General features: G+C 51.4%; 2 protein-coding genes across 2 annotated transcripts; one reads left to right on the forward strand and one right to left on the reverse strand.

Moving 5' to 3' along the window:
- GMORB2_5847 (protein-serine/threonine kinase) lies at positions 1–10,136 on the forward strand (the record flags this gene model as incomplete). The annotated part of the gene is made up of 8 exons (XM_035467817.1): positions 1–137; positions 214–301; positions 621–999; positions 1,078–1,487; positions 1,546–2,190; positions 5,604–5,938; positions 8,545–9,922; positions 10,005–10,136. 8 exons carry the CDS (start codon positions 1–3, stop codon positions 10,134–10,136), a joined length of 3,504 nt encoding a protein of 1,167 aa, XP_035322783.1.
- A 1,374-nt stretch (positions 10,137–11,510) lies between these two features.
- GMORB2_5848 (uncharacterized protein) lies at positions 11,511–12,920 on the reverse strand (the record flags this gene model as incomplete). Its single annotated transcript, XM_035467818.1, has 2 exons — positions 11,511–12,588; positions 12,721–12,920. The coding sequence occupies 2 exons, from the start codon at positions 12,918–12,920 to the stop codon at positions 11,511–11,513; spliced, it is 1,278 nt and encodes a 425-aa protein (XP_035322784.1).
- Between the last annotated feature and the right edge of the window lie 1,986 nt (positions 12,921–14,906).

Consider the following 14,906-nt stretch of genomic DNA (forward strand, 5'->3'; position numbering starts at 1 on the left):
ATGGCAGGCCCCACGGGAGACGACGCCAATCCTGCTATCGACCAAATTTCCCAACCAGATACGATCTCGCCGCGCGTCACTATCGAGAATCACGATGGCACATTCGACAACTCACACCTGGATCTATCCTCGGACAGGTAGGGCTTGCTCAACCCCTCTCAGGCCCTGTGCTGCCACGCCCAGTCACCGTTGAACTGACACTCCCGTTACTAGATCCAACCCTACGCATCCGGGCCAGCAGCAGTATGCAAGTCCCACGAGACAGCATAAAAGGACGCCGAGTGCGCATAGGGAAATTAAGGTATGGGAGATGCCACAGGGTCGTGGGCGAGGGACTTGTCTGGTTTGACTGACACAACCTTCGCAACTCTTAGGAGACACTGGACGCTCGGGTAGAATTCCTCAGCGATGAGACCGACGGAAGAACCCATCACAGGATAAACCAATATATCATAGCGGATGAGATAGGGCGTGGCTCGTTTGGTTCCGTCCATCAAGCGACTGACCAATTTGGTAACGAATACGTGAGCTCCTCCCAACCGCCTTGACACCCTAGTCACTCCCGGGCCCCTAGAGTCTACTACCCAGGATCGTAGCCGGTTTAACACGAACTTCACTAGGCCGTCAAAGAATTTTCCAAGACACGTCTACGAAAGCGTGCCCAATCGAACATACTTAGGCAAGGTCCGCATCGAGCCAAGCGATTCTCAGGACCAAATGGCCCCTTTTCAAGTCCCTACGATGTGAGGGCTGTAGAGAATAACGACGCCCTCTACCTCATCCGTGAGGAGGTTGCCATCATGAAAAAACTGAACCACCCAAACCTCGTCTCACTCATTGAGGTTCTCGATAACCCTGAAGAGGATTCGTTGTACATGGTCCTGGAGATGTGCAAGAAGGGGGTGGTCATGAAGGTTGGTCTCGACGAAGACGTGACCCCCTACAGCGAGGAAACATGCCGGTACTGGTTCAGGGACCTCATATTAGGCATTGAATACCGTGCGTATCACTGTCTGCTTCGCTTCCCAATACTCAGATAGGCTGGCATTTCGTGGACTGACACAATATCGACCAAAGTGCATGCACAGGGGGTTATACACAGAGACATCAAACCCGACAACCTTCTGCTCTCGGAAGACAACGTTCTCAAAGTCGTCGACTTTGGTGTGTCGCAAATGTTTGAAAAAAAAAGCGAGATGAAGACGAACAAGTCTGCTGGCTCACCCGCATTCTTGCCTCCAGAGCTCTGTGGCAAGCATGGCGAAGTCTCAGGTGCGGCAGCCGATATTTGGTCAATGGGCGTATCGCTCTTCTGCCTCAGATACGGACGGATACCGTTCAACCGGGACAGCATAATGAAGATGTACGAGGCCATCAAATCCGACGAGCCGACGATACCTGCCGATGAGAATCCCACCCTCAAGGATCTATTTAGCAAGATCCTAGAAAAGGACCCTGAGAAACGGATACAAATGCCGCAACTTCGTGTGAGAGCGGCCATGCGCACTCAAAGTGTAAGAGATGGCACTGACATTGTCCTTGCAGGAACATCCATGGGTGACCAAGGAGGGAACTGATCCCCTGCTTTCCGAAAAAGAAAACTGCGCTCATCACATTGAACCGCCCAATGAACTCGAAATTAGCCGTGCATTCACGCGGAAAATGAACCATTTGCTCTACGTCATGAAAGTTCTCTACAAATTCAAGAGCTTGCTGGCAAAAAAAAGCCGTGATCAAAGTACTGGCGATAAGAGACCATCGTCTCTTAGGGCTACGACTACAACTCAAGGAACTGGGACGGAAGAACCCGGCTTTGATCCTATCGAAGAGAAGGCCAAGGCTGAGGAGATCGAGGCACTTCTTGAGGCGCGTCGTGCATTTTTGTGCCGCAGCCAAGGAGCTGACGGAAGGCAATGCGCCATCCTCAATGACTCAGGTCAGGAGTCGGGTGATCAGGAGAATCCGACACTCTTTCTAGGCATTGGCACGGGCGCAAACAGTAACTTTTTCGATGGCGATGCCAGTCCCAATGTTGTGGCCGACTCCCCGACAGCTGTTGAGTTTGACGTGTACGACCGAGCATACGAGGACGCAGTCAGGAAGCTCGAGTCGAGCCAAGAGGGCAAGCCTACGGTCTACCGTACACGGTTTGTCGAGTACAAGAACGACTCGGGGGAACTCGAGGAGCAGGTTGACAACTCGGGGCAGGCTACGACGTCGGCAGGAAGCCGACTAGCTGAACTGATGTCCCAAGTTGGAATGAAGGACTCTGGCGAAACCACACTTCCAAGACCAGAGGCAGACGCATAAAATGCGATTCAAGAGGCACGGCGGTTCACGGTGCACGATACTGCACATGGAAGAAGCTCTTTGGAGCTGAGGATCTAGCTATCTCTGGATCCAGTTTTCGAGCAACAGCGAAGACACGGAAACCCCCCCCCCTCCCTCCCACCCCCCATTCTCCTAGGACGCACAAGGAGGTCTTGGAGGGGGCCATAAAATGGTAGGAAAGAGAGAAGAGGGAATTGCTTCGGTATACGTAGGTAACAGTACTTGATGACATTATGTACTACATGAGTGGATAAGCGGTGGGCGGGCAGTAGGTAGATGTTATATAGTCGGCATCAAGGCTGCTAGGGAGTAACACATTGGCTACAAAAGAGCATTACTCGACATATTTATGTCGTACCACGAGTCTCGGGGCCAAGGCGTCATGCATACAAGTACGTCCCGATACACGGGACAGGAGCTGGGACACGGTAGTGTTATGCAGCCATCCGAGATGGCTCATGGCTGAAAGTCCGTGGGTGATACTGCGTGCATATACATGGGCTAATAGCTATACCCCCCCCACACCTTCCCAGGTTCCAAAGACTTGATAAACTCCTGTCCGTTAAAGGTTACGGGCACATGGCATGGCCAGAGCTTACCCAGTGGTCCGATCGTAAAAGCGGCAGAAACAGGGGGAAAAAAGAAAGGAGAAGACGAATACCAGGGACATGGTTCCTCTCGGGAAGGGGAGAGGGGGGGAGGGGTGAAGTTTGGGGGCACACTAGAGGACGTGAAGATCGGTGAGGCCCTGCTTATATGTGAGTACGAGCAGAGTTGAACATGTTAGCTGAAACGTCGGGGGGGGGGGTTTGATATGAGTCTACTGTATTCACTCATGTGTCGCAATATCATCTTAGATACCCCCCTCCCCCTTCCCTCCTCGTTTACTGAGGGAAGAGGGGAGGGGGATGGTGATGTTGTTGGATATCAAGGTACTGACGGTTATCCCAAGTAGGATATAAAAATAGAAATAAAATAGGGGGAGGGGCGTGTGGATGTAAATGTTCTGTTGCGTGTGTTGATTTTGTCTCACCGCTTGTGCGAACCAGCAGATGTTGAATATCCGGTCCATGTTTCCCTCATTTTCCTCCCCCTTGTTGCATATAATACAAGATACGAGTACGACGGAGTAAAACACGTTGAAGATAAGGATTGATGAACAGAAGAAAGAAAGGAGATCATCATGTTCTCTTGTCCATTACAGGGAAGCGCAGACAAGGGGGGCACGGCGAGACAGAAGGAGGGAAAAAGGAAAAAAGGGAGCTAGGGAGTGAAGGGGCCGAAGCGGTTTGCTGCTTCTCTGCACCTGCATTAGGGTTGAAGGAGATGCATGGATTGATTGAGGGACATGTTTACTGTTTGAGTGGTGGAGGGGTTTCTATGTATTCTGTCATGAACATTTGGCGGAGGAGGGAGTCTACAACTGAGTGGCTTGTACGAGTACGGATGGAAACATTGGTAAGCGAATCGGACAAGTACGGAATGGTCGACCATGTACGATAATGGCAATTGTCGTAGCGGTGAGACCATGCAACAAATATTGATGAGCATACAAGTACAGGGCTAGCCAGCATTCGAGACAGATGTAAGGGTTTGTTCTCTAAAATAGAGATAGAAAGAGAGAGAGGGTGGGAAGGGTGGGAGAGGAAACGGTGGGAGAGATGAAGCAAAAAGGGCAACCCCAAACAGGTAAGCCGCAACGGCAAAAAAAAAAGAGTCGAGGTTGCCGCTTTTAGGAGGGCAGAAGATGAGAGGAATAGAAGGAGGAACAACCTTTGGGAATGGTATGATGGTATCGTCATGCTTACAATGCTGTTGGTAGTACAGCACTACTGCTAGTTCTGAGTATCACCGCAATGTACTATGTTGGATCAAATGCCTCATTCACAATGCAGAAACAGGACGCCGAACGATGTCTACGATGTCGTGTTCTTCCCTTCTCTAGTATGGGTGCAGTGCTATGATGTCTGAATTGAATATAGGTCGAGGGTAGGTGATATATGATGATCCTAGGATATGTGTGCGCGGAGTAATATTAGAATAGTAGTATTAGTAGTAAGTAGTATTATTGGTAGTAGTAATCTGTAGTAATAGTATGTAGTATCCGTATAGTAGTCGTAACCTGTCCAGTAGTAATATATTTCAATCGGTCCTGCCAAGACTCAACGTGTATGAGTAAAAAGACCTAAACCATTATCTGTAAGCCACGGGTAAATATCAATATACGTTACAACCTACGGTGGTAGTCTTCACCCGAGGCCAAGATGGCTGGGCTGGCTCACATGGAAAGCCCATCCGCGAATGGTACTTCTCGATCCCTGCTTGCCTCCCTCTTACCTCTTGTAGTAGTAGTAGTAGTAGTAGTAGTAGTAGTAGTAGTAGTAGTAGTAGCAGTAGTAGTCAACATGAGCCGGGCATACAATTTGATTCCCTTCCCTTCTCTTCCCCTCCCCCTCCCCGCAACCGGCGTACCGAGACGGCCAAGCACGGCCAAGCCATGGGCGGCCTCCCCTAGCGGCGCTCCCTTCATCCTGCGTGAGGTGTGAGCGCATTGGAGAGGAGACATTTTATATGAGACGAAGAAGTTTTTACTCGGCAATTTTCTTTCTTTGCCAGGAAGACTGAAGCCCTAAGAACGATACCTAGTACACCACTACTAGTAGTAATGCTATTCGTACCCAGATGGCCCCTCATGTTGGGGGGAAATCTACTGTATGTCATTTCTTCCCAAACAAGGGAGAAAGAACTGTATAGTTAAGCATCATTGTCTTCTTACGCATACTATGTCGCATGTCCGCTCTTTTTTCTCCTGTTCTTCTCCCCCTCTTCCTCGGGCGTGCATTGATAAGTCTTAGCCCTTTTGGTGGGGACGATGTTAAGGATACATGTATGTATGCCCATTGTTACAGTACTATGTAATACGGAGTATTGCGTATAGATGAACGTATGGCTGGCGAAATGCAGTATTACTCGTAGATGTCTACTGGTACGAGTATTGCCATAGCAATTAGTAGGGTAATAAAGACAGAGTAGTCATGCCCCCCATCTCCCCCCCCCATCTCTCTGCCTGTCTTCTCCGAAATGGCATCATCTGACCAGGGCCTATATTATTCGATCAAGCACATATCATCCCTTCAACCCTTACAGAGTATACGGAAGACGGCGAAGTGCAGAAAACGTAGGTCACGAGTTGCCACCACTACTACTTACTAGTCATGTTACATAAGTACTCTGTCACTGCGGTAATGGGACGGACACTACCATGGTGCTAGTATAATACGACCCTCCCGACGTCTGCGATGATCACCACATATGAATCCATACACCCGTACATGCCCTCCCTCCTCCTCTTTCCATACGCTCCCGTCTCATCTCTACAGAGTGCCGTATCTGCCGTTCGTTACTTGTACGTTATGGCGCGCAAGACGCGGGGAGAGGAGGAGGAGGAGGAGGAGGAGGGGAAGGCGACAACTCGAACCCTGCGTCATTGCACCCCCGCTCCTGCTCTGGTCATTCAAACCATTCCCCCACCATCTCTCACCCTCTTTCTCTTGTTCTTCATCCGGCGTATCGTGTCTTCGTTGCCGACACATTCGGCCGTCGCAGGGTGTCCTTCCCCTCTAATATCGTTATCACCTGATGAGTCTTTTTGTGTGTTTTATTTTTTTATAGATGGAACTGAAGTCTTCCAAAAAAAAGGATGACACGACATATGACGTATCCGTACACCAAACAAAAACCACATCATCGCCACATAACCGACAGCGCAACACAAAACGGAAGGAAAACGCTCAGGTGGTGTTGCCGAAAACGAAGGAAGCCCATGTGGATTATTACTCAGCACGCTCGGTGATGACGATATTATTTGCAAAACCCTCTGTACGTATGTGCGTCGTACTCTCTCTTAATAATAATAATTATTTTCCCGGTCTTTTTTAGCGGCACGCATCACTCGGCACCGAGTATCCGTTAGCCGTCGGCAAAAATGCGCTAAGACCAGCCCACCAACGGAAACACGCTGTAGTGATAATACTTCTAGACTGGTACAGATCAATATTAGGCGGTGGGCAAGGAACCCCGAGCCATTTCCTGATTCTGATGGTCCTGTGCACATATTGTAATTTGTAATACTACTACAGTGCTTAGTACTTGGGAAGTGGTTTTTTCTTTCTTTCTCTCTGTCGGTCGATTTATTTCCCTCAACAATCATGCTAGTTGGTGGCATGATGAGAAGTAAGAGCAGAGTAAGGACACATACAGGGAGGGATCATTTTAAGGCATAGCACTACGAGTACTGATGAATGTAACCTCTGGCCTCCGAATACTACGAATATCAGTATATTGCAGGTAGAAAGAAGGAAGAAAGGAAATTAAAGCGCTAAGAAATAGAGAGAGAGAGAGCGAGTGTGAGAAGGCTGAGTGAGAAAGCTGCCGTGCGATGCGATGCGTGTGCCCTTGCGACCTACAGCTCCATACCTACTAATACATACTCCAGTGAACGGACTGTGGTACTCCGTCCGCAGTACCGGTTACATATCCTGACAACCACGATGATATGCAGTATAACTCTCATAGTCACAAGCACCCAGTAACAACTCTACAAGAGTCAGAATGCAAACTTTCGGAAATCATACATGTAATGGCTCTTCTGCAAGATTGCAAGTCAAGTCTGCAAGGCAATACTGCTACTACTAGTACCTCTGCAAGTTCGGTCCCCACTATAGTGCCAAGAGAGAAAGAAGGAGAGGAGGGGGAAAAAAAAAAAAAAAGACTGGACAAAAGACATGGAACCCACCTTTTGCTGCACCACTGGTGCTGCACTTGAACCCCGATTCTCGACTTTTCTGGTGGCCCATCCCGTTACCTCACCACTTTCACTTTTTTTCTTCTCTCCCGGGCCACTCATTGATCCTGCCCGCTTTTGGCCCTTCCACTCTTGCCTCTTCGACTTTCGCCTTCCATGCTCCTTCCTTACCGTCGGTCACTATCCTCTTTTCCCTTCCCCCCCTAATATACTCGTATTCGTAGGCTACTGTCAGAGAAATGATGCTATGGGTGGCAGTACTACTTCTTCTACTATTACACTGTAACAGTCGTGTTAATAGTTGGCTGGCTCCTTCCTACCTTCTGGTCGCTTCTCTCTCTGCTCCTTCCTTTAGACTCCCCTTTCCCTTCTCCTCTTCCGTATTAGTAGTATTACCTTGGCTCGCTCCCCATCTTCCCATTTTCCCACTAATAAGTACTACCTACTACTATTGCCTGTACGAGTGCCAACTACCCGCCCACCGTCCACTGTCCACTTGCCCACTGCCCATTGCCCACTTACTAGCACTAATTGTAACTACTTACATACGCAGCCCTCGCCCTCGCCCTCATCCACCCTCTCCTTCTCTCTCTCTCTTCCTCCTCCTTTCCCTTACTTTCGCCTTTTCTTTTCTTTTCTTTTTCACTTTTACTTCTTCAATCTTATTTCCAAACTTCTCCTTCTCCCCCCCCCCTCAACTCTCTCGCGACCACTCCTCGTCCCACCTGCAAAACCCAACGCGCGTCAAACCCTTCTTGTCTCTCAGATTACCAACGACAACAGCCGCATCAGCAGCAACTCGTCTCTACACACACCCACACAACCTCGCATTTACACGCACCACGCCCCTCACTGCGCACCCCCACACCCACATATATACAAGTACACCACACAACACTCTCTCATACGCCCTTCTTACGTCTTCCTATACTCGTCTATATAATACCGTGTCCGTCGTCTGGTGACGACCGATTGCCTTCGTTTTGTCCGTCCTACGAAGCAGTCTCGGCGCCCTAGCGCGCACTTGTCTGACGGGTAGCTCGTCACCTACGTTTTTCCACAAACACCTAGACGCACGCCCATTACCGCTCGCCCACTTGCCGCTCGCCCGCCTGCCGCTCGCATTACCGCACGCCTTAATCGCCTGCGCCACTCCGAATACCCACGGCCATCCATCATCACATAAGCTGGTCGACCGCCCGCCCTAGCTTGCCTGTCTACACCTGGCTGTTCTTCATCCCTCCTCGCCACCACACTTCTCTCAGTTCGGTCGGCTTCTCCCTCCACAAGCCTCGCTGCTCGTCAGCTGCTCGTCCTCGAATCTACTTCGTGACTTAGGGTGGTATATTGCATTTCAGCGCATCGCACAACAAAGAAGGAATACTTTATCTCTTCCACACACAACTCAGAACCATGCCTGCAACAAATCTCGACGCCTCCAGAAAGTCCACCTCCGCTCCCTCCTCCAAGCCGTCGTCTCTAAAATCTGCCGATGGACTCGTCAAGCCCCCCCCAAAACCACAAAAGTCACCCGACCCCTCCATCGATGAATCTACCAATGCATTCAACGGCGACTCCTTGTTGAGGCCTGCCGCTGCCGACAAGTCTGAGAAGACGACGACGGTCAAGGAGCGCTTCAGCCGAATATTCTCCACTAAGGAGGTCCCCAAGGCACCCAGCAGCGCCAGCAGCGCAAGTGGTGAGCCCAATGGCCGCGCAAGGGGATCCTCGCTGAACAATGGCACCTCGACCCCCATGTCGCGCAACGAGTCCGCCTCGGACCAAGGGAAGCCGACCAAGCCTTCCCCCACCAAGGAGTCCTTCCAGCGCTTCGTCGTCAACCCGTCCCTGGTCGGCGGCCACGAGCACCACCTCAAGTCAAGCCGCCGGCAGGAGAAGCTGTCTGACATGTGGCGTACCCTCATCGGTGGCAAGAGGCAGGATCTACCGGACAGCGACCTGTCCCTCGTCAACAACTGGGTAGATGCCCTGCGGCAGGAAAAGGATGAGGCTGGCGACAGGAGAGGTGGGCCCAACAACACGCCCACACTGGTCGAAAAGTACGGCAAGTGCCACGAGGTTGTCGGCCGCGGCGCCTTTGGAATCGTTCGCATCTCCCACAAGAAGATAGGCGGCAGCACCGAGAAGCTGTACGCTGTCAAGGAGTTCCGCCGCCGCCCAGAAGAAACGGAGAAGAAGTACAGCAAGCGCCTGACGGCCGAGTTCTGCATCTCCTCGTCGCTCCGCCACCCCAATGTCATCCACACCCTCGACCTGGTCAAGGATGCCAAGGGCGACTACTGTGAGGTTATGGAGTTTTGCGCCGGCGGCGACTTGTACACGCTCGTCCTGTCGAGCGGCCGCCTCGACATCCAGGAGGCCGACTGTTTCTTCAAGCAGATGATGAGGGGCGTCCAGTACCTGCACGAGATGGGTGTCGCTCACCGTGACCTCAAGCCTGAGAACCTACTGCTCACCACCCGCGGCGGCCTCAAGATTACCGACTTCGGTAACGGCGAGTGTTTCCGCATGGCCTGGGAAGCCGACGCTCACATGGTCTCGGGCCTGTGCGGTTCCGCCCCTTACATCTCCCCTGAGGAGTATACAGACAAAGAGTTTGACGCACGCGCCGTGGACGTCTGGGCCTGTGGCGTCATCTATATGGCCATGCGCACCGGCCGTCACCTCTGGCGCCTGGCTAAGAAGGACGAGGACGAGTTTTACGCCCGCTACCTCGAGGGTCGTCGCGACGAGGGGGGCTACGGCCCGATTGAATCGCTGACGAGGGTAAGTTAACTATTGACGAAAGCAAAGCCGTCCCTCCAGTACATTTTTGACTCCTGTATTAACTCTTTTGCTCTTCCTCCAGGCCCGATGCCGCAATGTCATCTACTCAGTCCTCGATCCCAACCCCACCAGGCGTCTCACAGCCGCCCAGGTCCTCAAGTCGGAATGGGCGCGGGATATAACGCTATGCAAAGCCGGAGAGGAGGGACTGTGACACAAAACCAGCCTGTCATGCTTCCCATAATGGTCAGAATGCAATGAACAGGCCTTTGGGGGGGTCTCTCTCAGCCAAGGTCAGCCAGCTAAGCCGACTGTCCTAACATCTTTGCATCACATACGCCATCACTCTACTGCTTCTGCTTGCCATTGCAAAGTAGAAAGAATGGCTGTTCATAAAGAGAGAGGAAAAAAGGAGTGCCAAGATGGGAGGCGTTTATAACGCGATTCACAGTTTGCTTTTCTTCTTTCTTTTTAAGTACTACATGTACGGGAGGGGCTTTTTCGAATTACTCTTTAGTAGACCAAAGCAAGCACCTTGTGGTTTTTTCTTCATGCTCCCGTCATGGTCTTCCTCCTCTCTCAAAGGGACCCATTCTCTTTACGGTCCCAACAGCCCCACAGTCTCACTATGACTTTTTTTCCATGTCACATTCTTGTTCATTCTTTTCTTTTACTATGATTTTTTTTTGGCATTACTGCTGATTCATTTGGAAACGGGGGGAGGTAGCTTGGTCCTTTGCTTTTTCTTAATATCCTTTTACTGCGTTGGCGTTGTGGTGCGTGTGTTTTCTCTCGTCGAACGGTTTATGCATTCATGAGACAGGACTTTTTTCTCCTTACACCCTATTCCCTCTCAAATTTTTTTACAACTTGGTCAAGATTTACTCGAGAGACAGGAGGGAAGGGCAAAGCAAAAGGTATATAGTAGCCCTGTTGGCAAACGTTGTTCCACACGGGCAATCTGGACATGTAAGTCTCATCAGTCCAAATTTTTCTTTGAACATTTTTTTTTAGCTCCCCTTGAGTCATGGGTAGTCTTGTCATGACAAATGGCCAAAGACGAAATCATTCAACTTGTACATGTGATTCCTGATGAGCTTGACAAATTTCTCGATCAGAGAAAATAAGACCTTTAACAAGACAGGACATTTCTACTAAACCTTCTTTCCTGTTCTACAAAGGGCACGAGTCAATCCTCTTTTTTTAAAATAAATAAGGATAACCTCAAGGGGTTGGGTATATTAATTATCCTTGCGAGACATGAAAAGAAACAACATCCCTCCCGCGCCTCCAACACACCCCACCAACCAAAACCATTGAAAACCCAACCCAACCCCAACCAAAAAAGCACCAGACCAAATGCGGGAGAAACAAATAAAGTAAAATCAAGGTAGTCCGCGGACTCCATGCCATGCGCAATAACCAAATAGAGGGAAATAGACAAAGATAACAAAATATGGTTCCTCCACTAGAGCTTCAGGATAAGAAACAGTCTGTCAAGCTCCAAAAACCGGTAATTGACAAAAAGGACTCAACATTAGAACATAGCAATGTCATGTAAGTGAATACAATCAAAGGAAAAGCCCACTCAGGAGTGGAAGAGATCCCATGCCCTCTCGCAGAGCTTGAGGAACTCGTCACGCTTTTGACGTTGAGTCTCGGGACTGTCGCGGCCCGCACCAAAGGGGCCTCGCCTAGAGGTTGCGGGGCCGTGGCCCAAGGGAGGGCTGGCTCCGTCCTCGTACTCGGCACGTGTCCGCCTCTTGCCCGTACTGCGGCTTCCCGGGGCTGGAGAGGGTGGAGTCGGCGGCTGGTGGACGCCGTAGTGTACGAGCTTGGGTAGAAGCTCCGGGCGTCCGCCAGCCAAGTCCTGCTGGGCTTCCTCGGCTGACTTGTACTCTCTACTCCTTCCGGGGATCTGCTGCGCTGTGGACGCTGTGGGTGGATAGCTGGGGGAGACCGGCATGCCCCGGCCACCAGCGGTGGGGTAGGCCGTATGCGGCACATTGTCATGGTGTGCCGACAGGCCCTGACCGAAGACATCGCTGATAGGTGGCAAGCGGTTGTCCGTCTGGTTGGCTGGCGTGAGGTGGATATGCGTGGAATTGGACAGGTGCGCAGCTTGACTGGCAAAGTGCCGAGTTGCAGGCACGGGCTCCTGGCGACCAGTGAAGCTGTGGCCCAGAGGTGCCGACTGAATGACCCTCTCTTTGGAAAACTGCGTGTGCGAGGGCGCTACAATAGACAGACCGGGCGGGGCCTTATTCCTACGCGACATACCAGGTGTCTTGGCGGCAAAGTTTAGGTCAGATTCCCTGTTGCCGTCGGTAGTGCTGTCGCCCTTGGCTGATTGCTGGTGCAGTCTTGCCTCGATGATGTGACGCTGCTGTTCACGCACAGACATGCTGCGCTGGATGTGGTTCTTCATCGTGGGGTCGTCGGTGACGAAGCCTGGGGAGAGGCAGTGAATGCCCATCTCCTGGATGCTGACAGGGTCGCGTGCTGTAAGTGGACGCGCAGATTGGGACCCGTTGGCGTTCTTGGACAGCGTCGTCTTGGAGAGATCAAGTCTCGAGGGACGGGGGCGCGAGTTAGGCATGGTAGGAGAGCCAGGCTCTTTCTTCACCACAATCTTGGGAGGTGGTGGCCCATTCTTACTGCGAACACTGGAGAGGGGGGGGGACCGTCAGTAAGTGCCCATGGAAAGCCTGGGATTGCGTCAGAAGCTGCTGCTGGCTTACCTGGCAGGAGAAGAAGAAGAGAGGCCTCGAGTCCTAGGGCTCACGCTTCCTGTTGACCGTGTGGTAGTGGTGGTAGTAGAAGCGTTAGGTGCCGAGAGGGCAATGGGACCGGTCCGTTGGGACGAGGGCGAGTTGCCAGCAGCGGCAGCAGTTGTGGAGGTGGTAGCAGCAACAGTCCTGGCGGGAGGAGCCGGGGCGGGCATTTCAGAAGCTGCAGAGGGAGCGGTCCTCTCGTGGGGTGCCGGCGAAGGAGCCATTGCGATTGCGGCACTCATGATTTGGAAGGAAAAGCTCGCGCGCCCGAGTTGGTTCGGGAGGAGGGGACGTTTTTTTCGTTTCCTTGTTGTTGAGTGATATCCTGTCGGGGTGGACCACGGGGGATGGTGTGGCGCGTGCTGGGACAATTTAGGTTGACCGAGGTAGGCTAGAGGCGACAGGAATGTGGTGGATGCGCCGTGCCCAAAGTCGAAATGGGCCCGTCGTTAGGACTGCGCGTCAGACCAATCGTGGGTGAAATTACAAGGAATGAGGAAAAAAAATGCAGGATGGTGCTGGTGGACTCGATTGCCTTTTGCTTCGAGGTTCGTTGTCGTGTAATTAATATAAATCCAGTCGTTGGTCGACGAGGTTCGCTGTCGTAATAAGACGGGGCGCGTATGTAACGTATGCCAAGGAGCTGAAGCAGGCAGAGACCGGGGTAGTTCCGAATGGTATATATATTGTTGCAGCAGAAGCGATGATGGAAGGTGAGAGATGAAAACTCGTAGTTGGAACTGGAGCGTCTGGCGTGTTAATATTGAGGAAGGTCAAGAGAATAAAGTAGGAAGGGAAGAAGGGAGAGGGGGGGGGGGGAGGGGAAGAAGGAAAGAGCGAGGGAGGAGGTTTGACAAGGCAGGTCCAGTTGTTTGAACCAGGAGGCAGGAGGAGAAGGAGCCAGGGGTGTTGGAGGGGCCTACGACGTACAGGTAAGAGGAGTGAAATTCTCGTACTAAAAGAGAAAAAAAAAGGTACGGAGTACTTGGGGGTACTATTCCGTACTGGTATGTATCACCCGCACTCCGTCGCAGGTAAATACTCGTCTCGTACTGGATGTGGTAGGCAGAGAGCTAAAGACGCTAAACAGCAGCTCGCTCGTAGGGTGTACCGAGTAACCTGGCGATGCTAGTCGCAGGGGCGGCGCTAGTATTACCGTACTCCGTAGTGCTCTACTCGTAGTGCGTATATGTACTCGTAGTACCCGGTATTAAAAAAAAAAGAAATCAATGTTACCAACTAGTGCCGAGAAGCGATACTGGTATTGCGTAGTCGTACTGGTTGTGGGAATACGAGTATTGCGTGTAGTATTACAAGTACCTGTAACTCTACAAGTAATAGAAGCACCTCCGTACTATGAAGCACTCGTAACGGTCGGTAGGTACGAGGTATTATAGAGTCGTAGAATGAAATGTAAAGGACAGGACAGAGGGGCACGACGACGTGTTTTAAGACGTCTTGGGGGATCGAACAAACTAGGGCTGCTTCTCCGCTCTCTCCACTTCTTTCTGGTTAGAACCCCCAAGACCCCGTGGTGCTTGGCCGCTCGGATCGGGCTGAGTGGACAAGTTGATCCCTGTTACTACCTTTGACCTGATGCTTCGACTGTTGCAGCTAGCACGAAGGGTGGAGGGGGCCTTGTTTCCTACGAGGGAGGGGGCGATTTGTGTGTACGAGATCGAGAGGTTAATACAACACCCTACGAGTAGGCGATAGGGATGGGAAGAATCATACAGGTATTATCATTGCCCTCGTCCGGGCATCCAGTACGTGAACTCTTTACAGCTCTGTACATATATATCGACTCTGTATTAGTGGCGCGGAGAACCTGACTCTCGGGGCTTACTGGTGACACTGTGATAAAGACCATACACCCCCCTTCCCCCTACCCAGCCACTGGCGGCCAGCAGGGGTTGCAGGGGAGGGGCATTTTGGGCGCCCACACACCAGGAATTGGAAACCTGTGTGCCCTAGGCCCCAGGGATAACCTTGCGCTGTATGGAGTATAGAGCCCGTACTGCGTTCTAGCCTGGTAGGTATAATATCAAGGACCGTTCATTAATATAGCAGGCAGGTATTATTGCTTCTGCCAACCAGCTATTACGGAGAGTATGGCAGATTCTGTTTGAGGTCCTGCACGAATGACCACGTTGGGACATACTGCAGTTGAGCTGCTTCTTATAATATTCGGGTTCATCGACCGGACTTTA

This window comes from Geosmithia morbida, assembly GCF_012550715.1.
Source record: "Geosmithia morbida isolate 1262 chromosome Unknown scaffold_4, whole genome shotgun sequence".
In the NCBI taxonomy this organism is placed as follows: domain Eukaryota; kingdom Fungi; phylum Ascomycota; class Sordariomycetes; order Hypocreales; family Bionectriaceae; genus Geosmithia; species Geosmithia morbida.